The following is a 19,949-nucleotide window of genomic DNA, read 5'->3' as shown; positions in this document are numbered from 1 at the left end:
CTCACTGGGCTGAGGCTGTTTCTGGCTACCCCTGAGGACGCTAGGAGTGTAGGGAGGCGGCAGGCGTGTCTCCCCCCCCCCCACCCCGAGGGTGCTGGTTTGGCCAGAAGAGCCTTTAGTGTCTCCCTACCTCCGAGTGGCCTCGGAGTGCCCCTTTGTCCCCGTGGATGCATCGGTCTCAGATTTTCCCATGGGTGTAATTTTGGCTAGGAGGTGGGAGTGTGTGCACAGGATCCTAGGGTGTCCCATTGACCTTTAAGGCTGGGATCTTGGAGGGACCTAGCTTGGCTAGGAGCAGGGGTTGTTGGCGGTCCTGTTCTGTCCTACGAGGATTACGGATACGGGAACTACCCTGAGAGTGCTGAGGTTGGGAGGTATCCAGCCTAGTTGTTTAAGACATACCCACGGTGGTACTCAGGTGAGGAGTGACCAGTGGGGGAGGTCTCAGCCTTTCATGCTTTTCCCAGTCCCTGTCATTCCATCCAGTTGGCTGATATTACCCAATTTGTCTGATAAGAAAATCAAAGCCCACATTCCTCAGGTCAGCAGAGCCCATGTGCTAAATTGCCAGAGGACAGGGGTCACTTCCCTGTCTCTAGCAGCTGACTTAAGTCACAAGGCTTGTGAAATAAGCAAGTGAACCACCAGAAGGCTCCAGGCTAGAGCCCCACCAAAGGCCTGATTGAGTGGAAGAGCTGGAGCCCACCCACCCCCCACGAGGAAGATCACCCATAATGCACAGAAAAGAGAGGTCACAAAGAACCGCCAGAATGCAAAACTTTATTTAACTGGTTTCAACAACAACAACAACAACAAAACAACGAGTGGATACACCTAGAAACATGGACAGTATCTCCCACCGCAGCAGGCAGGTTGGGGAAGGTAGGCAGGAGGGGTAGGCCGAAGGTATTCCCCTCTGCCCAGCAGAAGTGGAATCCCAGGGAAAGGGTCAGGTTCCCTCCAGCCAGCTGCGGGCCCTGAGGCTACCGCATTCATGGAAGCCCAGGACAGCAGCTGAGGGCAGGAGGCTGGGCAGCCAGGGGCCAGGCCTGGGGGAAGGTGGACAGAGTGGTCCTAGGCTGACATCACCAGGGGGGCGTCATGGGCTGAGGGTTCTGCAGGTATGACATCACCACGGCAGAGATGGACAGCCTGGGACAGGAGACAGGTGTCAGTCCAGGAGGGGTAGGCTTGGGTCCCCCACTCCCCATTAACTCAGGAGTCCTCCTTCTCTAGGCCCAGACTCACATGAAGCTACTCATCATCTGTTTAGTGTCCTCAGAGCTCCGGGAGTTGGCAAAGCTGATGAAGGAACAGTAGACGGCGACCCAAGCGCACCACTTCAGCTAGGGAAAGGTAGGTGGGTGGGTGGGATTTGGTCAATGAAAGGCACACCAATGACCACCCCACCCCCCCACCCCCGCCCCCGGGGCATTACCAGGCACTGGTTCCAACCGACTGATTCCATCTGAAGCAGCTTGGACCTTGCCCCCAAGAGTCCCTCAGTCCCATTCCCCCTAGCCTACTCCAGGCACCCAGTGTTTGGTCCTACTCTCTCGGCGTGCGTCTCTGACCCCTCCACATACTCTCAGGCCCAAGAAGACTGGCCTCTAACACACCTCATGATGCTAAGAACCCCATCCTTTCGAGTCCCCTCCAAACTGCTTTAAAACCTGGCCCCCACCCTTAGACAGACTTCCCACGTACCCACCCAGACCCCTCACTTCCCTCACGTCCTCGCCTTGCTCAGCCCCGCCCCCCGGCCAGGCCCCGCCCCCTCGGCAGCAGCCTCGCTTCGTTCCGAATCCGCTGCCCCCACAGGCTTCGCTGTCGGGCGGAGCTACGCCGAAGGAAACTCGGCGCCGCCCACCTTGAGCATGAGGCCGCACATGCTGAAGATCATGCCGAGCAGGTTCATGTAGTCTGGCGTCGGGTCGTCCAAGGCCGGGTTACACTCGCTCGGCGGGGGCTTGTACCTGCGGCAGGGTCAAGGGTCAGAGGCACTCAAGTCCCACCCCCGAGATGGACAAGCGCTTCCCTGGGCCTCGCCCCACAACCCGAGCCCCGTTCCCATGACGTGGGGGTCCTCACCTCAGCACTTTGTTCGGCCTCCGTGGGTCCGACATATTGTTAGTGGACATGGCGGGTCGGAGGTCGAGCCTCTTCCGCTGCGGGAGTTGCAGTTTCCGGCGCGGAAACGGAGGATGGCTTTTGGAGTAGCACCCACAGACTTCGAGCTTCCGTTCCCGGCAGCGGGGGCCAGGACTCCTCCCAGGCAGGGGACAGACAATTAGAAGAGACCAAAAATGTTCCTTGACAACAAGAAGTGGGGAAAGAAACCTGGACGCTGGAATCAGGCTCCAGTATTCCCAAAACCATCTTCAAGAAGCCAAACATCTGAACCGGAAGTGAGAGACAGGAAGTAGACCGCGGAAGAGCACAAGGTTACATCCAAGCGTGGGTTCCGAGGGCTCGAAATCTTCGTTGCCAACCGATTTAAGGCGGTGGGGGAGGGTCCTGACACAAATGGCTTTCCCTGAGCCCAAACCGCGGGGTCCGGAGCTGCCGCAAAAACGAGTGAAGACGCTGGACTGCGGGCAGGGGGCAGTGCGAGCTGTACGATTTAATGGTGAGCTCCCTCTTCATTCCGTGTCCTCCTGCCTCCTGTGAGGCCCGCGGCCCTATAATCCCCTCCTGGTGTTCCCCAGTGGATGGCAATTACTGTCTGACGTGCGGCAGCGACAAGACCCTGAAGCTGTGGAACCCGCTGCGGGGGACGCTGCTGCGGACCTACAGTGGCCACGGCTACGAGGTGCTGGACGCGGCCGGGTGAGCTGGGGGCCAGGCCGCGATACGGGTGCCGAGGTCGGGATCCGACGTCAACACTGACCTTCCCTCCTATGCCGTCTAGCTCCTTTGACAACAGCAGTCTCTGCTCCGGCGGCGGGGACAAGGCGGTGGTGCTGTGGGATGTGGCATCAGGGCAGGTCGTTCGCAAATTCCGGGGCCACGCGGGGGTGAGTACGTGCAAGAAGAGGCCTCGTTAGGGCGTGGATGACGGAGAGGACCCGCATTATTATGTAGCTGGTGACAGGGAACCTTTCCACCCCTACCCACTACAGAGCAAGCATCCTTTCCCCATGGCCCAGCATGCAGTTTCCCCAGAACCTTTCACCTCCCCTGTCTCTAGCCTTTGCCCTTGCCTTAACGTGCATTGGAACCCGGAACCCCGCCTTTATCCCAGTCCTCCAAAGTCCAGCCTCCTCTGAGTGGCAATTCCTGTTTCTCAGAAGGTGAACACAGTCCAGTTTAATGAAGAGGCCACGGTCATCCTGTCTGGTGAGTCTGGGGCCTAGGCAGGGTGCTGCCCCTGCAGCCCAAACCTGACCTCACCGTCATGCTGGCCTCACAGGCTCTATCGATTCTAGCATACGCTGCTGGGACTGCCGATCTCGAAGGCCTGAGCCAGTGCAGACGCTGGACGAAGCCAGGGATGGCATATCCAGTGTGAAGGTGTCGGACCATGAGATCCTGGCAGGGTGAGTGGAGCCAGGACCTCACCCCTCCCGGGTGCCACGGGGGATCACCGCTGCCTCTCTGCTTAGATTGTAAATCTCCTCTTCTCCCCTCAGCTTACAGGGCCCTGCACAGTCTGGTCTCTGCTGGTTTTTCAGCTTTTATCCATTCTTGGTCTCATTTCTCTTCATGTGCTAAGGACGCTCTCACCCCAGGACCTTTGCTTTTGCTCTTCCTTTACCTGGACTCCCTTTCTAATTACTCCTAGTGTTTTTTGAGCATCACCTGCATGTGATTTAGTCAGTGCACACACAGCAGTGAATGAAATCGGGAAAAATCCCCACCCACAGAGGGTTGGTATTCTAGTTGCTGGAGGCAAACAATTAAAATTCCCAAGCCCGGGTGCCCAAGTGTTGCCACAACCCAGAGGAGTGCCGTTCCCCCCTGTGGGGGCAGTTGGGGCTTCCCACCCTATTGCTGGCCTGTTCCCACACGTCTCCTGGACCACAGATGTTTGTCTCCTTATCCTTCAAGTCCTAGTTTAGAGGTCACCTCCTCGGGGAGGTCTTCCTTGATTACTCTCAGTCAGTGGGGCTCTACGATGGCAGAAAGTGCTCCTGGCTGGGTGGCAGCTGTGTCCCAAGGACTAGCCCAGAGAGCATGCTCAGTCGGTATCAGAAACAGATGGAGTGGGTCCCGATTGGCCCTGGGTGTGTAAGTCTCAAAGCCAGCGTCTCGGAATTACACTCGTGAGTTCACTTTAGTGCATAGTTTCCACGGCTAGCCTTGAGTGTGAGCATGACAGTGAAGGGTACACAGGAAGGGCAAGCCCAGCCTTGCCCCCAGCGTCCTGGCAGGGTCAAGGAGGGTACTGGGACTGGAGCCATGGACCTACTGGCCCCGGGTGATGCTTCAGCTGCATCCATCCTCCTGCAGTTCCGTGGACGGCCGGGTGAGGCGCTACGACCTGAGGATGGGGCAGCTCTTCTCAGACTACGTGGGCAGTGAGTGTGGCCAGGCTGTGGGGCAGGCAGGGAAGGCGGGGGCAGCAGATGGGGCCCTGGTCTCACTCACCCGCACCCCTCCCCACCCCCCCCCCCCCAGGCCCCATCACTTGTACCTGCTTCAGCCGGGACGGGCAGTGCACCCTGGTGTCCAGCCTGGACTCCACGTTGCGGCTTCTAGACAAGGACACCGGGGAACTGCTGGGCGAGTGAGTCCTCAAGGATGTGGCCCCCACCCCACCCCCAGCCCCGCCCAGCCCCCAGCCCCAGCCCCTTCTGATCCCACTGACCCCTAGGTACACGGGCCATAAGAACCAGGAGTACAAGCTGGACTGCTGCCTGAGTGAGCGTGACACACACGTGGTCAGCTGCTCCGAGGACGGGAAGGTGTACTTCTGGGACCTGGTTGAGGTGAGCCTTCTCACCCCAGCTCTGTACCAGGGTGCCTCCATCACTCCCACACCGGGAAAAGGCAATGCTGTTAGAGCTGGGAGGAGTGAGTGGGAGGATGAAGCAGGAAAGACATTCCCGGCAAAGGGAACTGTGTGCTTAGGCTTGGAGGTGTGGCCCACGTTGGTCAGGAGATACAAGTACTGTGGGGTCGCGGCGGCAGCTGCAGGGCCAGGTTAACCAAGGCCACAGAAGCCAAGCTGAGGTGGGGCTGTGGTTCAGGAAACCTGAGCTATCTCTGAGCATCCCCACGGTTCCCAGTCCCAAACCCTGTGAGCCCTGTCCTGATGTGTCTGGTGGGGATGTCAGGCTGGGAACAGACAGTTCTGGCCTAATGGGGTCAGGGCTGAGGCTTGGCCAGGGAAAGTAAGCCCCCGAAGAGGATGGAGGAAACGGAGGGCAGGGGCGGCGCCTGGGAACTAAGAGCACACCAGTGTTCTGCCTACTTCTCAAGAGTCTGGTAGACAGGAAGTCACCCTGAAGGGAAGGGCACACGAAGGGACATGTTTGAAGTGGGAAGAGAAATCTGGAGCCTGCTCGAGGGGCCGTGTGTGTTGAGCTATGACCATAAGGTGATGAAGGAAGTGAGCACAGAGGCTGCCCAGTGGGCCAGTAGAGCCTGGACGGTGGCAGCGTGGGGAGAGAAGCTGGGAAGAGACACAAGGTTGGAGCAAGGTGGCGGCTGTGAATGTGGAGAGCATCCGCAGTCTGGACGTGGTCTAAAGGCAGAGCCAGGAGCACTTACTGATAAAGGGGTGGGAGGTGTGAGAGAGAGAGAGAGACTCCCCCGGTGTCTGGCCCAGCACCTGGAGGGATGGAACGCCAGACGGGTTCATTTTGGGGCGGGTGAGGTTTGCGGTGCCGGGGAAGCGATCCGAGGCAGGTGGCTGGAGGTCAGGGGAGAGACCTGCACCGGTAACTGCCCCCCATCCTTCCCTCCACAGGGTGCCCTGGCACTGGCCCTGCCCGTGGGTCGTGGTGTGGTGCAGTCGCTGTCCTACCACCCCCTGGAGCCCTGCCTGCTGACTGCCGTGGGGGGCAGCGTCCAGTGCTGGCGGGAAGAGGCTTATGAGGCGGAGGGTGGCACGGGCTGAAGCCAGGGGACCCGCCGCCACCAAGGGCACAGACTCCAGGCTCACGGAGACCATTTATTGGAGACCCGCTGCTGACCAAGGAGTGAGGGGAGAACTGCACGCTAATAAATAGAGGAGGGGAGGCTTCGCTGGTGCGGTAGCCATTCAGTCCTCATTCTTCTCGGGCGTGAAGGCGTCCGACTTCTGGGCGAAGGTTTCGGCCACAAGCAGGGGGAAGACCAGGGAGGCATCGGCATAGACCTGCGGAGGGGACCTGGGTGAACCGCGGGGCCTGTGACCGCATTCTGGGAGACTGTGCCCTGCACCCCAGCTGACCACCCTCACCTTGACAGGCCGTGCGTCCACCCGGATCTTGCCCCAGGAGACTGCTTCATCTGGCCTGGCACCAGAATCCGAGCCGTCGAATTCCTGGGCCGTGTTGATGTAGACAGCATAGTCGGCCCCGTTCCGCTGTGGGGAGGGGCAAGGTGAGCTGGTCAGGCAGTTACTGGAGACAGGCAGGCAGAAAGACACGGACGCAGGGGACTAGCTAGAGGCTGAGGGAGGTGTTCTGCATGAAGGAAGCCCTTAGTGGCCCCTTGCTTCAAAGGAAAGTCCCATGTCAATGCGTGGCCAGAGCTGCCCCCAACCCACCTGCTATCTAGCAACTACTCTCCTGCATCTGTTCAGCAGGGACTGCCACCAAATATACGGAAGACTCCCGTCCTGGTCTGGGTCCCATCACTGCTTACCCAGAACCCGCCGTTTGTTCCCCCCACAGAAGCCAGAGGGCGCCCGTGAGGACGCGAGTGGTGGCCCTGGAGGCCTGACTGGTTATTTACTTCCCGTTCCCCTTCACTGGCCTCCTAAGTGTTCCTTGACTTCAGTCAGGCACCTCAAAGCCTTTGCGCTGACTGTTTTCTCTGCTCACAAGTTGGATTTCCCAGAGCTTACCTTTTCTGAAGCGCACGCCTCTCTCTTGCCAATTGTCATCCCTCGTTTTTTCCCATAGCAGTTTCTGCCGCCCGACGTGCACGGCCCTGGTGTGCTGCCCTTCGCCCTGTCTAGAACCTCACTCCGGGAGGGCAGAGATTATGGCCTGTCTAGTCCACGGTTGTCTCCCTGGCACGTGGCACAGACGTGTCTGCATGGCAAGCCCAAGTGCCACCCTCGCTAGGGACCGGGTACTCTAACCCCACTCACCATGAGGTTGGCATTGGCGATGTGGTGCTTGACCACACCCCCGCCCAGGATGATCATGCCGGTGCGCTTGGCAAAGATGGCCTGTGTGTTGATGAGCCTCAGGTCTGGGAGGAGAGCGCCGTGGTCAGGCTATGGGCCCAGCCAGCCCTCCTCCCCTGCTCCTCCGTGGCCCCAGCACCTCACCCTCAACGATGTCCAGGACCAGGCCTGGCTTCTTGTAGGAATGGAAGAAGATCATGTCGCCCAGGGAGCCATCAGTGAGCGCTGGGCTCAACACGGGGATGTGGTTCTGGAAAACAGGAAGACAGGAGAGCAGCTGGGGCTCAGAGCCCAGGGTGGGCAGGCTGGTCCCCATCCCAGTGGGATCCCCTCCTCTCTGCCTGATTCTGGGCAGAGTGCTTAAGTTCCCTGGGCCTCCGTTTCCTCAACTAAAGTGCTGAGGCGGCACCTCCCTCACAGATGAAGAGGCATACGGGATGAAACCCAAGGCAAACGCTAAGGATCGTGTCTGACAAAGACTGGGAGCTCTCGTTATTCCGGCTGCTGGAGCTCAGCCTCTGAGGAGCGTGGGACCATGTGCCCTGCCCCACGAGGGTTTCAAGGCACGACCCCAGCTGATCCCAGGTGGTCTAGGAATAGAGCCAGGATACCAAGACCGCACTCTGGCTGTGCAACCTCAGACAAACCACCTAACCTCTGCATCAGGTTCTTCACCTAAAAGTGGAGATGACGAAAACCATTCTGGCTCCCCAGGTGGCTATGAAGACGAAACCAGCTAACACATGCCCAGGCCTGGTATCTGCCCCACCCAGGCCCTCACCTTCTGGGCCCAGTAATACACGGATTCTGGGTTGTTGATCTCCTTGCCCAGCCGGGCGATCATCTTGGAAGGTGTCCACTTCACACCCTAGGAGGAGACATTGGCTTCAAGCAGCAGTGCCTCCCCTGACTCCTACCATGCCTGCCCCCAGGTCACTCCTGCCCCACCTCTGTGTTCTGCTCCAGCACCATCTGGTCCAGAATGGGCATCAACCAGTCCTCAAATTTGCAGTAATTGTCATTGGGCACCAGTAGGTTTCCAATCCTGCGAACATGAGGCATGTGGGCAGCGGGTCCCAGGACCCTCAGCCCAGCTCCCTTGCCCAGCACCACCCAGGGTCTCCACCTGTTGATCCCGTTCTCACGTAGCTCCTTCCCCCTGAGACTGAAATCGCCCAGGTACGTGGGTGCCAAGCACTTGATGAAATCTTCCTCCACACCACCAGCTGTGGTCACTAAGACGTCCACCTGCAGCAAGTCAGTGAGGTTGGCCCGGGAAGGGGCCTGTCCTCATCCCAGGCATGGCTTGTAATTCCCAGCTCTCATCCAGTGACCCTTGGGGGAAGCTCTACTACAAAACAAAATTAGATCGTGTCCCTCTGCTTAAAACTGACTCTGTGGGGGGCACCTGGGCGGCTCAGTCAGTTAAGCGTCTGACTCTTGATTTCAGAGCAGGTCATGATCTCACAGTTCATGGGTTCAAGCCTCACATTGGTCTCCATGCTGACAGTGGTGAACCTGCTTGGGATTCTCTCTCCTCTCTGCCCTTCCCCAGCTCACTCTCTCTCTCAAAATACATAAACTCAAAAAAAAAAAAAAAAAAAAAATGACCCTGTCTCCCTATGTCATTTAAATGATCGAGAATCTTGCCCCTAAGACCAAGGCCACAATCCCACCAGGTCCCTACCATGTTGTGCTGCACGAGGTAACGGATGGTCTCACGGAGGCCTGAACTGATGAGATTGGATGTGTAGCCCAGAAAAATGGTGCAGCCAGTAAGTGGGCGGCGGCTCTGGGTCAAGTCTGCATGATGGTCTTCATCCTGCGACAGCGGCTCTAGTTTCTTCTCTATCTAGATGGAAAGGAGGGGTCAAGTTACCCTCACCCTCTGACCCCAAACTAGCCGGAGGACTCGCCCCCAGGTTCTGCCCACTCAGGGATGGGGGACCACTTCTACCTGGAATACCTGGAACCAGGGAACGAACGTCCCCTGTGCAGGCTCCTCCCCATTCACAGCCCAAATCTCAGGGCACACGCTCAGGTTTTACCCCTCTTTCAAGGAATTGGAGAGCATGACCTTTGCAGGCCCGGCCTCCTTCCCTATCGGAAAAAGCAAATCCGAGCTCAGACCCCGTCCTGACTCAGGCTCCTCCTCAACTGCACCGTCCAGAACTCTCACTGGTCACCTATAACCTGCCCCCTATCTAGAATCATTCGGAAAGTAGGACGCGATGAGGGTGCAGGAACAACGTCCTCTTCCCAGCGCAGAAACCCCCGCCCGGAACGGGCCCTGCCTCTCTCCACCTATTGGACCGCCCAACAGAGGACACTCCTCCTTCTCAAGGGAGCCCCCGCCCCCTTCAAGTGCTGCATTGCTGCTACTGGTGACCACGCCCCCTCCATCCAGGAAGTCCCGCCCCAGGCGTCACCATGGCGTTGACTTGCTGCACTGCGAGCCCGAAGTTGGTGGCCTGGAAGCCAGTGGTGCCGAAGGCCTCCAGTAGCGCACGGTAGTCCACGCCGCGGTTGAAGTCGTAGCCTCGGACTTGGGAGCTCTCGGACGGCAGCGCCGAGCTGTGCTTCAGCACAGCGGCCAGCGCCGCTGCAGGTGCCTCCCCCTCCGGAGGACCCTCCATGCTCCTGCGGCCGCACTCTCAGATCACAGCCACCCCAGGCCAGGCCTCCAGCGGCCTCGAAACGCGCTAAGCTCCGGCACGCTCTTCTGTAAGACAGTGCAGGAAGTAGGGCTTGGGAGAACCTGCCGAAGGGGACGGGAAGTTGCTTGGTCACATGACTCTCTGTGACTTCCGTAATCCAGGACGCGTCCATCTTTGCGCGTGCGTTCCGTAATACGGAAGCCGCGAGGAGCCGTTGTTTCCTTTCGCCCCTTGTCAGCCCGAGATGAAGAGTCCTACTTTTACTGCCGCCTGCTGGACACCCACCGCGTTGCGCGGCGCTCTCCCGTTCCTTTCTGTCCCGTTGGGGGAAAAGGATGGCTTCTTAGACGTCGCCCTTGGACAGGATTCGAGTCATCAGATGTCAGATAGTTTCTGCCTCTGGGCGTCTCTCATCAAACGGTTTAGTGATCCCTGTTCGTGCCTCACAGGTCTCCAGAGACTCCACAAGCTACCTAACCCTCTGATCTTCCCCTGGCAGCAGCGGCTGTCGCTTCTTCCGGGAAGCCTTCCCTGACCTTCCTCAAAGTAAGGGACCTCCTCTGGGATCCAAGGCTGACGTCTCCCTCCAGCAAGGCTGTGAGACCTTCGAAGGCGGGGTCTGTATCGTATGGGTCCTCAGAGCCCTGGACGGGGTCTGGTCCAGGGGGATTCTTTTAACAAGTCACTCTACAATTTATGGAGTCTGTACTATACGTTGAGCCCTGTGTGTGGCGCGGCAGCTTTATCAGTGAATGAGATGCACGCCCTGCCCTACTGGAGTCCACAGTTTGGGGAGCTAGAAAGGTAACAACAATAGCGGTAAGTGTTATGGAGGATTCAGAAATGATGATGTGTCTTTGAATTAGGGATGGATGGAGGGGTAACCGGTGGCCTTATTTGCAGGGACAGGTAGTTAGGGAAGGACACCGAGGAGGTGACATTTGAGCCAAGGCCAGAAGGCCAAGAAAGTCCCCATATGTGAAGATTTGGGGAGGCCGTTCCCCCATCGTCCCCCGTTGGTAAAGAAACCTTTGCCAGTGCAAAGGTCCTGAGGCCAGAGATTAGCCTACTTAATTGGAAGAAGAGACCATCTTTGACAGTCTCCACTTGGATCTCAAACTCACCACCTCAGTCCCTTTCCTCCTAACTCTGATCTCCCTGAAGTCTTCCACACCTCAACAAAGAGCCCTCAACTCAGCAAAGGAGCGCTCCACACACCTGGTAGGTTCAAAACTGGGGAAGTGAACTTGATGTCTCCCCTTCTCTCACACCCACATCCATCCCTCAGCACAGCCACCAAGTGCTACCCACAAAGTAGGTCCCAAATCCAGGTGCTTTTTTTTTTTTTTAAATAGACTTGCCCTAGCACATTATATTAGTTTCAGGTGTGCAACTCAATGGGCATTTGTATCCAGGTGCTTCTCATTCTCAGCCTCCACGCGGGGCTACCTTCCCTCTGATTCATCTTCCAGCTGTGGCCAGAGAGCTCATTAAACAGAAGCCAGGTACATCATTCCTTTTTAAATGTTGTTATTGTTTAGAGAGAGACGGCGCGAGAGCGGGGGAGAGGGGCAGCAGGAGAGAGCGAGAGATCGAATCCCAAACAGGCTCCACGCCCAGCACAGAGCTCGATGCAGGGCTTCGTCCCACGACCCTGGGACCATGACCTGAACCGAAATCAAGAGTCAAACACTCCACTGGCTGAGGTAGCCAGGCGCCCCCACCAATTCTTTTTTATTGTGGTAAAATGTATATAACAAAATCTATTATCATAATCATTTTTAAGTGTTTATTTTTGAGAGACAGAGCAGGAGACGGGCAGAGAGAGAGGGGACAGAGGATCCCAAGCAGGCGCCGCACAGACAGCAGAGAGACCTAGCTGAAGTAGGACGCCCAGGCGCCCCTATTATCATAATCACTGTAAGGCGTACGGTTCCACGGCATTAAGCACATTCACACTGTTGTACAAACATCATCACCATACATTTCCAGAACCTTCTCATCTCTCCAAACTGAAACTCCGCCCCAGGAAACACTAACTCCTTACCCTTCCCCCCGGCCCCTGGTTTCCACCATCTGCTTCCTGTCTCTATGGATTTGACTCCTCTAGGGACCTCACATAGATGGGATCGTGCATTATCGGTCATTTTGTGACTGGCTCATTTCACTTAACATAATGTTCTCAAGGTGCATCCGTGTTGTAATGTGATTTTTTACCAGATCCCGCTGGATGCCTTGAGAAGGGCGGTGGGGAGCGGGGGCAGTGGGGAAGGGAAGAACAGGGGAGACCAGAGCAGAGGTAACTGCACAGGTCTGAGCCGGCAGAGGTGGGCGCAGGACCTGGGAGATGCCAACAGGTGTGGAGAGAAGTGACCAGACTGAGAACCTAATTTGAAGTTGATCTGAGGGTTCCTGGGAAAGGATCAGAAAGGGGACACCAGAAAGGGAGGATTGAAGGGGTTCAAGATTTGGGCCAGGGCAGTTGGGTGGATGGTGGTGAACTTGGGGGCAGAAGATCGGGGAGGGGGGGAGAGGATAATCTGGAGCCCAGCTTTGGCCGAGTTAGATGAGAGACCCCCGAGACATCAGTGTGACCGACTGAAGAGCAGGAAGCTCTTTGGGCAGGTCTGAAATCAGGGACGGGGCTGGGATGGGGACAGGTGGAGCCATCAGCATAAACAAGTGGATGGAGTAATCTGAGTGTAGATGGAGGGGGAGAGGCAGGCCCGCACCTGAGCCAGGGTACACTCTATACACGGTGGGGAGCAGAGGCCGGGAACCCCGCCTTCCCCTTAGCCAAGGTGACATGTGACACCAGTGCAGCCACTGGGCCCCCTGGGGCAGGGACCCCCCTCAGCTGAGGCAGCTGCTACCGCTGACATTTCACTCCACGAGTGTCCAGGCTTCAAAGTCTCTGCAGGGGTGGGGGAGGAGAGGAGGGGGCTGAGAGGCCGGGCTGGCAAGGGAGGGAGCCAGAACCAGGCTGCTGGAGGACTGAGCCGCCGGGAATCCGCTGGAGTCCTCAGCTGAAGTATGTGGTCCTGACGGGGCTCGGGGAACCGCCACCCCCTTCCCACAGTCCCCAGAGGACGCAAGAGGTGGTTGGGAGACTCTCAGGTAGCCCCTAGGGCTCAAGGTCTGGAATCAAGCCCACTGCCTACGACCCTGCTCGCTTTCGTGCAGATGTCCAGCAAGGTGGCCATTGGCAGCGACATCGGGCAGGCCCGCCGGGCCGTGGAGCAGCTGCGGGTGGAGGCGGGCATCGACCGCATGAAGGTGAGGATCAGGGCGGCACGGGCGTGTCCGGGAGAGGGGGCGGGCGGACAGCCCGGGGCCAGCTGACAGGCCGGCCCGCAGGTGTCCAAGGCGGCCGGCGACCTGCTGCAGTTCTGCGCGGAGCAGGCCAAGAGCGACCCCTTCCTTGTGGGCATCCCGGCTGCCACCAACCCCTTCAGGGAGAAGAAGCCCTGTGCCATCTTATAACTCATGGCCCCGACCGCCCAGGAGGCCTCAATAAAAAGGAAGTGAATGATCCTCGGGACGTGGCTTGGCCAGGCTTCACGGGGACAGAGGGGGACCACAGACTCGCACCCCCCCACCCCCCGCACACCCGGCCCAGCCTCCCTCCCCCACCCACCCCAGGGTCAGGCACACACACCTGGACTCCCGGATGGAAGGGCGTGCACCGCCCCCGCCCTGCACCTCTGGGGCAGCAGTAGCAGATTCCCCCTCCCACTGCACGAACACACCTAGGGTCGGGGTCCCACTCTACATGCCGACACACGTCACACGCGCCCACAGGTGCCATCGTACAGATGTGCGCACGCCCTCAAGGGCCTCCTCCCTCACACACACCCACATCTGCCAGCACACAGATGTGCGCAGACAGGGTCACCTCCCTAGTGACACCCGGACACACGTGATCACAGAAATGCACTCGAGCGGGCACAGGTGCCCGCAGACGTAAGTAGTGGCTGCCAAGGCTTTCATGACCGTCTTGCAGACCCCCCCCCCCCCCGCCCCGAGCAAGCACAGGCAGAGCCCTCGGGTGACACCAGTACATCAGGTTTATTTCTCCTTTGCTCTCCAGGGAGAGCAGGTGTCCAAACTGTAACAAAAACTGGGCCCAAGGGAGGGGAGCAAGCAGTCCCCTGGGTGGGCCTGAACGGCACCCTCACCTTCCCTGGCGTGGGGCGCAGCCCGGAGACACTGCCTAACCGTGGCCCGGACTCCTTGGGCCCCAGGCCTTTGGGACAGGGCGGAGGCGGCACCGGCGTGGGGGAAGGTCCCCCGAGAACAGAAGCCCTGGCCCAGCCTGCGGGCCAGCAGACCCACATCCACATCCACGTCCGCCTGCTCAGGCCTGCAGCCGCCAGACCTCCAGCGATAGACCCCCAGAGGCAGCTACCACCAGGTTGCCCTCGGCACAAATCTGGGAGGGCAGGGACAGAAGTAGTCAGGGCCGTTCTGGGCAGCTGGGGAGGGTGCACAGGGCAGGGCCTTACCCCGTTTAGCACATTGTTGTGGCTTCGGGTGCAGATGGTCCTCGGTGGATCCGTGGGCACGTGCACCTGGTGAGGGGCGATGGGCAAAGGTCAGGAAGTGCACCTCTGACTGGCAGCGGGGGGGGGGGGGGGGGGGGCTGGAGGGGGGGCAGGGAAGGGAGGGAGCCTGTCTTGGGGCCTCACCCGGATGGTCTTGTCGGTGGACGTGGTGTACAAGGCCCCCAGTGAGTGTTTGATGCCTGTGATCTGAGACCTGTGGCCCACGTCAAAGGACTGCAGAAAAGAGGAACAGGTGACACTCAGGTAAGGGCTCTCCCAACGCCAGCCCGACAACCACCCAGGGGTCGAGAGGTAGGGAGGAGGCCCAGGGACGGTTGGGCAAGGGGCAAGAGCCCCGGCAGACCCGGACGAGTTGGAAGCAGCCACTGTGGTTGGCGAAGACGTGCAGCAGGCCCTGGTTGTCACCAGCCCAGAGCTGGGGCTCCCGGTAGGACATGCAGAGCAGGTAGGAATCCAGCTGTGGGAGGGACGCGGGACACGGCAGCTCAGGCCAGGCCAGGCCGCAGCCCCCGTCCCTCCAGGCCGCAGGGGAGGGCGCACCTGCAGTCGCTGCAGGACGCTGTTGGCCCGGCGGTCGAACACCACGAGTGTGTGGTCCTCGCTGCCCGAGATGATGTGACGGTCATCCGCCAGCAGCGCCAGCACCGCGCTGGAGTGCAGCCGCCTGCTCTTCAGCAGCGCCGGGCCCGCTTCGCGAGTGATGCAGGGAGGAGGGAGACGTCAGAGCCCCTCGGAGGGGGCCCCAGGCCGCTCCCCACTCGGCTGAATCCTTGGTCTGCCCCGCCTACCCGCATCCTGCAAGTGGTCCCGTCTTTCTCTTCTGTCCCGTCTGGATGTGGGCCATCCAGGACCCCCAAGTCTCTGCCCTCCCATCTCCCATCGCAACCCCATCTGCTCGCAGTGCAGAGCAGACCTCGGCAAGTCCCAGCATAAAACGCTTCCTCCTGCCGACTGATTGGAGACGAGTCCCACCATCACCCATCACCCTGCTCTGGCTGTGCCTGGGCCAAGAGCCCCAGCCCTTCAAGTAAAAGAATAAATAGACAGACAACAGAAAAGGCTCATATGCTGGGCAGTGTTTATCCTAGGCTTTTTGTGTGAACATTTACTCCACCAAGGCTCTTACTGTCATCTCCTCCAATTAACCCTAGGGGGCTGGAGTCATTATCCACATTTTACAGATGGGGAGACTGCGGTTCGAGCTTGAGAGGGAGGAAGTGGTGGACCCAGGGTTCTCGGGGGCTGTTCCACCTCCCACAGCATTGAGGCTCAGAGGCCCCTCCTCCGGAGCCCTCCCATCCTTCGCCGCAGCTGGAGGGGGGCTTCTGCCCCAACACCCGGCCCCCCCCCACCAGTTGCCTTGGTTGCCCCCAGCACAGCCCAGGCCACTCTTGAGTGGTCAGCCTCTGGTTGTGACTATCGTCCCAGCCAGGCTGTGAGGTTCAAGTGTTTCCTTCCCCGGCATGACCCTGGAGACCCCAGGTGGCCCTGCTCTCCCCACCTAGGCCCCAGGGCCCCTAGCCCACCTCTGGGGTCGTAGACGGTCACCTTCTTGTCATAGGTGCCAGTCACCAGGATGTCAGGCCGGTAGGACAAACACAGCACGGCCGCCTTGCCTCTGGGAACACACGGACCGCAAGGTCGGGGCTGCGACTGCGCAGCACCCGGCCCTGCCCTGCCCCCGCTGCCCAGGACCCCACACACTTTATCTCGCCAAACTGCTGCCCGTCTGCCGCCATGTCCCAGAGCTTCACCGTGCTGTCCCAGGAACCGGAGCACACGCGGTGGTCCAGCGCTGCCAGCGACCACACCCAGCCCTGCGGACCAGACCTGCGATCATCCCCCTCTCAGAGGTAATAAAATTTAGGGTCAGAGGACGGAGACAACTGACCCAGGGACCCAGAACAAGTCAGCTCCACGTAGAAGTTAGGACTTAGGTCCGTGGGTCTGACTCTAGAGCCCAGGGGTACACACCCACACAGAATATTCCTAAATCCCTGTGAGACTCAGCACCAGTGGTGGTTTGAGGCCACCTAACAATGCGATTAAGAACGGGGCCTCCACTAGGGGTGCCTGGGTGGCTCAGGCGGTTAAGTGGCCAACCTCAGCTCAGGTCATGATCTCGTGGTTCGTGGGTTGGAGCCCTACATCGGGCTGCGTGCCGACAGCTCAGAGCCTGGAGCCTGTTTCAGATTCTGTGTCTCCCTCCCTCGCTCTCTGACCCTCCCCCGCTCCTGCTGTCTCTGTCTCTGAAAAACAAGCAAATGTTAAAAAAATTTTTTTTTAATTAAAAAAAAAAAAAATGGGGCCTTCACTCCGTGGCCTGAGCAAATGAAGTACCCTCCTTCAGTTTCTTCATTGAGAAGATGGGCACAAAAAACAGCCCCTGTCTCAGGAGCTAACATGCACAAAGCACTGGCTGGTGACTAACTCCCCCCCACCCCCCGCCAGACTCTCTGAGGACAGTACTGTAATTGTGTCCCATTCTACAAATGAAGAGACTGGAGCACAGAGAGGTTGCGTCCTGTGCCCAAGGTCACACAGCCAGAAAGTAGCAGAGTGGGGATTTGAACCCAGTAGCCTGGCTCTGAGACCAAGCTCCTGGCCACCTGCCTAGACCACCTCAATGACTGGTGGAGGTGCCCTCCACAGCCATTTCTCCCGAGATGCCAGCCATGCTCAGAGCTTTGTGATCCCCGCCGGCAGCCTCATAACTGCCACCTGCCGTGCCCTGTGCCTCTCAAGGTCTGCCTGACGCCCACCGAGCGCCTGTGGTGTGTCCCAGCCTAAGCGAAGCTCTTAGTGTGCGTTCATCCTATTCATTCTCATCCGGACCCCACACAAAGTAGAAACGGAGGCCCAGAGAAGCCCTACGTCTCATCCAATGTCACAATGTCAAGATTTAAATCTCTGAGGTCCAGTGCCAAAGAAAACTCACGCCCTTAGCCACGGCGCCCTACCCAGGCTTCTCCTCTCCTACCCCTGTCTGGCTTCCTTTTTTTTTTTTTTTTTTTTTAATATTTATCTATCTCTCTCTCTCTCTCTCTCTACCTGAGAGGGAGAGAGAGAAAGAGCTCAAGGAGGGGCAGAGAATCCCAAGCAGGTTCTGCGCTGCCAGTGCAGAGCCCAGTGAAGCTCAAACTCAGGAACCGTGAGATCATGACTGGAGCCGGAATCCAGAATCGGACGTTCAACCAACTGAGCCCCCCAGGCAACCTCCCCCCCTTTTAAAAATATTTATTTATGGCCTCCCAACCCCTCACCTTGTGGGTGCTGTTCTTCTGGGTGCCCAGGGCCTTGACTAGAACTCGGCTGGGCTCCACCCCGAGCTGCCGCAGGTCCCACAGGTTGACGTTGCGATCTCGGGAGCCTGACAGACAAAGTGTCCCACCCTGGGAAGAGAGTGAGGTGGTGTTGTCGGGGTCACCCAAGCCCACCCCTGCCTGCCCCCCACCGCCCCTGCTTCACCTGGAGCAGCAGCACGGAGTCGATGGAAGCAAAGTGTCCGTCGGCCAGGCAGAAGTACTCAGCCCAGCGCCCGTCCTCGGCCCAGCGCGACAGGTGTTGCTCCAGCTCAATGCAGGCCGTCGGCCAGTCAAAGTCCTCCTCTGTGGGGCACCGTGAGCAGAGTCCCCAGTGGGCAGGAATCCCGACATCCACACCAGCTCCAAGCCCACCTCTGGCTTCCGGGAAGCCCAACCTTCACCAGACTTGGAAACCGCCCCCCCACCCCGTCCCCGCCCCGGAAGCCCTCACCCCACCCAAGGAGGCCTGGGATCTAGCTTTGGGACCACCAGCCCACCAGCCTTCCAAGCAGGTCTAGAACAACTCACCCCAGTTTCCAAAAATTGGGTAACTGGAGACTCAGTGCCGCTTTCCCAGGCCTCAACACTGCCCCCCCCAACCCTGAGGATAGTAGCCTCAGGACGTTAAGGTCCTGCCTCAACCCTCAGGCTAAGCCTCGGAACTAGGACTTTTTGCGTCAATGATCTTAACCAGACCCGGTGAAGTGTTGTCAAATTAGTGTTGTCAAATCTGTAAACTTGGGAGCTCTGTCAAGATGTAGAACTCAAGCCCCAGGTGCAGAGAGTCAGTGGTATAATGGGGCTCCAGCAACTATGTTTATCAAGCTGTTCAGAAAAGTCTCATCAATTCAAGGTCACTAAAGCTGTCTTATCCCCCAGGGACCAATGACCTCAGGGACAGGACGAATTACCACCAGCCCTTGCCTAAGATCAGGCTAGACCCTGGGCTTGGGGGATCTGTGATTGTGGGTATCCTAACCTCTAAACTCTAGACTGGGTTCAAGGGTTGCAGGCTCTGGACCTTTAGACCATTCCTCACTCCTACCTAGGTCAAGAGTCTAAGAGTGAGGGGCTTTGGATCACCAGTTGCTAGCTCAGCGTCTATACTCAGAGGATTCTTTGGCTTACCCTGAGCCCCCAAGAGAGTCCAGAAGCTGAGACTTCAAGTCCCTGTGTCAACCACCGGACCCCAAGCCTGAGGATCCTTGGGTCCTGAGTTCAGGGACCCCAACCCCCCCAGGATAAATCTCCACAGCCCCGGAACCCCAAGCATCTGGTTCACGGTCCACCCGGAAGGTCAGGGGCTTTGGCACCATCGGTAACTACCTCAGCCTCCACCCAAGCCGGAACAACCAGGAAGCCTGCTCCAGGACTCTGCTCACAGCACCCCAGGTATCTAATCCCCTGCCCCAAACCTAATCTGGGCAGCTGACCCCGGCCCCCCAGGCGCGCGCACCTTCCACCACTGGGTAGGGCGCGCGTACGCGGCGCTGCGCGCGTAGTCTCCAGGTGACATGGTCACGCACGAGGTCGCGCAGCGTGTGGCACACGCGCGGCAGGACGTGGAGCACCAGACGCGCGTCTAGGTAGGCGCAGATCTCGAGCAGCAGCTCCGGAGGAAGGCTCAGCAGGCCCGGGACGCCCACGGGCGGACCCTTGGACGCCGCCCGCGGCTCCAGGGCGCCAGGGGACGCGACCGGAGCCGACAGCAAAGGCGCGCGCGGGAGCGCCTGCCCGACTTTCGGCGGACTGAGCACGCGGGCCACGTAAGCCTCGGCCTGCGCGTCGGGGTCGGGCTCAGGCTCCGGGTCCGAGTCATCGTCCCAGGCGCGGGGATCGTCGCGAGGCCCTGGGGGAAGCTCCATGGCGACCGAGTGGGCGCGGCCAGCCCGGCCCTGTCAGCCGACGGCCCCGCGTCCCGTCTCCTAGGCAGCGCGAAGGCACTTCCGGCGCCGCTTAATGATGTTGCAGCGCCAACCGGAAGCGAGTGGCGCGCGCGGAAACCGGCCGGACCGTAGGACCCCACTGTTTTTGAGGGCTCCCACGGTACAGTCCCGTGGGCCCTGGGCTGGAAAATGTAGATTCCTGCTCCCAGCGTTTGTTAAACAGGCATCTGTGGCGGTCCTGATACAGACGG

At 59.1% G+C, this 19,949-nt stretch overlaps 5 protein-coding genes across 14 annotated transcripts; 2 read left to right on the top strand and 3 right to left on the bottom strand.

Moving 5' to 3' along the window:
• Positions 1 to 764: 764 nt before the first annotated feature.
• On the bottom strand, positions 765 to 2,231 carry WDR83OS (WD repeat domain 83 opposite strand). The gene is made up of 4 exons (XM_025916243.2): positions 2,092 to 2,231; positions 1,871 to 1,976; positions 1,249 to 1,346; positions 765 to 1,152 (listed from the first exon to the last, which is right to left on the bottom strand). The coding sequence occupies exons 1-4, from the start codon at positions 2,139 to 2,141 to the stop codon at positions 1,086 to 1,088; spliced, it is 321 nt and encodes a 106-aa protein (XP_025772028.1). The 5' UTR covers positions 2,142 to 2,231; the 3' UTR covers positions 765 to 1,085.
• Positions 2,232 to 2,241: 10 nt separating this feature from the next.
• Positions 2,242 to 6,203, top strand: WDR83 (WD repeat domain 83). Its single transcript, XM_086698987.1, has 9 exons — positions 2,242 to 2,629; positions 2,709 to 2,829; positions 2,912 to 3,017; positions 3,291 to 3,339; positions 3,413 to 3,539; positions 4,453 to 4,520; positions 4,621 to 4,729; positions 4,817 to 4,931; positions 5,915 to 6,203. Exons 1-9 carry the CDS (start codon positions 2,527 to 2,529, stop codon positions 6,062 to 6,064), a joined length of 948 nt encoding a protein of 315 aa, XP_086555113.1. The 5' UTR covers positions 2,242 to 2,526; the 3' UTR covers positions 6,065 to 6,203.
• Positions 6,106 to 10,114, bottom strand: DHPS (deoxyhypusine synthase). 5 transcript variants are annotated; one of them, XM_086698982.1, is made up of 9 exons: positions 9,715 to 10,114; positions 8,973 to 9,133; positions 8,412 to 8,533; positions 8,234 to 8,330; positions 8,067 to 8,153; positions 7,430 to 7,535; positions 7,247 to 7,350; positions 6,389 to 6,514; positions 6,106 to 6,304 (listed from the first exon to the last, which is right to left on the bottom strand). In XM_086698982.1, the coding sequence occupies exons 1-9, from the start codon at positions 10,112 to 10,114 to the stop codon at positions 6,209 to 6,211; spliced, it is 1,299 nt and encodes a 432-aa protein (XP_086555108.1). In that variant the 3' UTR covers positions 6,106 to 6,208. The 5 variants fall into 5 exon arrangements, with proteins under 5 accessions (XP_086555108.1, XP_086555111.1, XP_025771570.2 ...); XM_086698985.1 differs by having other exon boundaries at positions 6,389 to 6,443; positions 7,225 to 7,350; positions 8,973 to 9,137; positions 9,715 to 9,921; XM_025915785.2 differs by having other exon boundaries at positions 8,973 to 9,137; positions 9,715 to 9,921.
• Positions 10,115 to 10,241: 127 nt separating this feature from the next.
• On the top strand, positions 10,242 to 13,481 carry GNG14 (G protein subunit gamma 14). Of its 5 annotated transcripts, XM_086698989.1 has the most exons (4): positions 10,242 to 11,163; positions 11,484 to 11,648; positions 13,126 to 13,218; positions 13,300 to 13,481. In XM_086698989.1, exons 2-4 carry the CDS (start codon positions 11,574 to 11,576, stop codon positions 13,423 to 13,425), a joined length of 294 nt encoding a protein of 97 aa, XP_086555115.1. In that variant the 5' UTR covers positions 10,242 to 11,163; positions 11,484 to 11,573; the 3' UTR covers positions 13,426 to 13,481. The 5 variants fall into 5 exon arrangements, with proteins under 5 accessions (XP_086555115.1, XP_086555117.1, XP_086555118.1 ...); XM_086698991.1 differs by lacking the exon at positions 11,484 to 11,648 and having other exon boundaries at positions 10,242 to 10,559; XM_086698992.1 differs by lacking the exon at positions 11,484 to 11,648 and having other exon boundaries at positions 10,242 to 10,746.
• A 510-nt stretch (positions 13,482 to 13,991) lies between these two features.
• On the bottom strand, positions 13,992 to 19,768 carry FBXW9 (F-box and WD repeat domain containing 9). Of its 2 annotated transcripts, none has more exons than XM_086698980.1 (10): positions 19,269 to 19,768; positions 17,976 to 18,115; positions 17,771 to 17,899; positions 16,212 to 16,351; positions 16,034 to 16,125; positions 15,048 to 15,196; positions 14,851 to 14,964; positions 14,631 to 14,720; positions 14,448 to 14,513; positions 13,992 to 14,374 (listed from the first exon to the last, which is right to left on the bottom strand). In XM_086698980.1, exons 1-10 carry the CDS (start codon positions 19,675 to 19,677, stop codon positions 14,300 to 14,302), a joined length of 1,404 nt encoding a protein of 467 aa, XP_086555106.1. In that variant the 5' UTR covers positions 19,678 to 19,768; the 3' UTR covers positions 13,992 to 14,299. The 2 variants fall into 2 exon arrangements, with proteins under 2 accessions (XP_086555106.1, XP_086555107.1); XM_086698981.1 differs by having other exon boundaries at positions 16,212 to 16,324; positions 19,269 to 19,762.
• Positions 19,769 to 19,949: the final 181 nt, after the last annotated feature.

Source organism: Puma concolor, chromosome A2, assembly GCF_028749965.1.
Source record: "Puma concolor isolate L17-30 chromosome A2, mPumCon1.1.hap2, whole genome shotgun sequence".
In the NCBI taxonomy this organism is placed as follows: Eukaryota; Metazoa; Chordata; class Mammalia; order Carnivora; family Felidae; genus Puma; species Puma concolor.
This window is presented reverse-complemented; position numbering and strand designations above follow the sequence as displayed.

Bases quoted from the DNA above. Each gene is read 5' to 3' on its own strand.
- WDR83OS (XM_025916243.2), bottom strand. From the start codon at position 2,141: ATGTCCACTAACAATATGTCGGACCCACGGAGGCCGAACAAAGTGCTG. The intron at 1,977-2,091 runs GTGAGGACCCCC...ACCCTGCCGCAG, and splicing joins AGGCCGAACAAAGTGCTGAG to GTACAAGCCCCCGCCGAGCG. The intron at 1,153-1,248 runs GTGAGTCTGGGC...CTCCTGTCCCAG, and splicing joins CAGATGATGAGTAGCTTCAT to GCTGTCCATCTCTGCCGTGG.
- DHPS (XM_086698982.1), bottom strand. From the start codon at position 10,114: ATGGACGCGTCCTGGATTACGGAAGTCACAGAGAGTCATGTGACCAAG. The intron at 9,134-9,714 runs GTGACGCCTGGG...CCATCTAGATAG, and splicing joins TGCAGCAAGTCAACGCCATG to AGAAGAAACTAGAGCCGCTG. The intron at 7,351-7,429 runs GTGAGGTGCTGG...CTCTCCTCCCAG, and splicing joins GGTCCTGGACATCGTTGAGG to ACCTGAGGCTCATCAACACA.
- FBXW9 (XM_086698980.1), bottom strand. From the start codon at position 19,677: ATGGAGCTTCCCCCAGGGCCTCGCGACGATCCCCGCGCCTGGGACGAT. The intron at 14,721-14,850 runs GTCTGCCGGGGC...TCTTTTCTGCAG, and splicing joins GCTGCTTCCAACTCGTCCGG to TCCTTTGACGTGGGCCACAG. The intron at 14,514-14,630 runs GTGAGGCCCCAA...GCCCCTCACCAG, and splicing joins CCACCGACAAGACCATCCGG to GTGCACGTGCCCACGGATCC.
- WDR83 (XM_086698987.1), top strand. From the start codon at position 2,527: ATGGCTTTCCCTGAGCCCAAACCGCGGGGTCCGGAGCTGCCGCAAAAA. The intron at 2,630-2,708 runs GTGAGCTCCCTC...GGTGTTCCCCAG, and splicing joins GCGAGCTGTACGATTTAATG to TGGATGGCAATTACTGTCTG. The intron at 3,340-3,412 runs GTGAGTCTGGGG...CTGGCCTCACAG, and splicing joins GGCCACGGTCATCCTGTCTG to GCTCTATCGATTCTAGCATA.
- GNG14 (XM_086698989.1), top strand. From the start codon at position 11,574: ATGCAGGGCTTCGTCCCACGACCCTGGGACCATGACCTGAACCGAAAT. The intron at 11,649-13,125 runs GTAGCCAGGCGC...GCTTTCGTGCAG, and splicing joins CAAACACTCCACTGGCTGAG to ATGTCCAGCAAGGTGGCCAT. The intron at 13,219-13,299 runs GTGAGGATCAGG...GCCGGCCCGCAG, and splicing joins CGGGCATCGACCGCATGAAG to GTGTCCAAGGCGGCCGGCGA.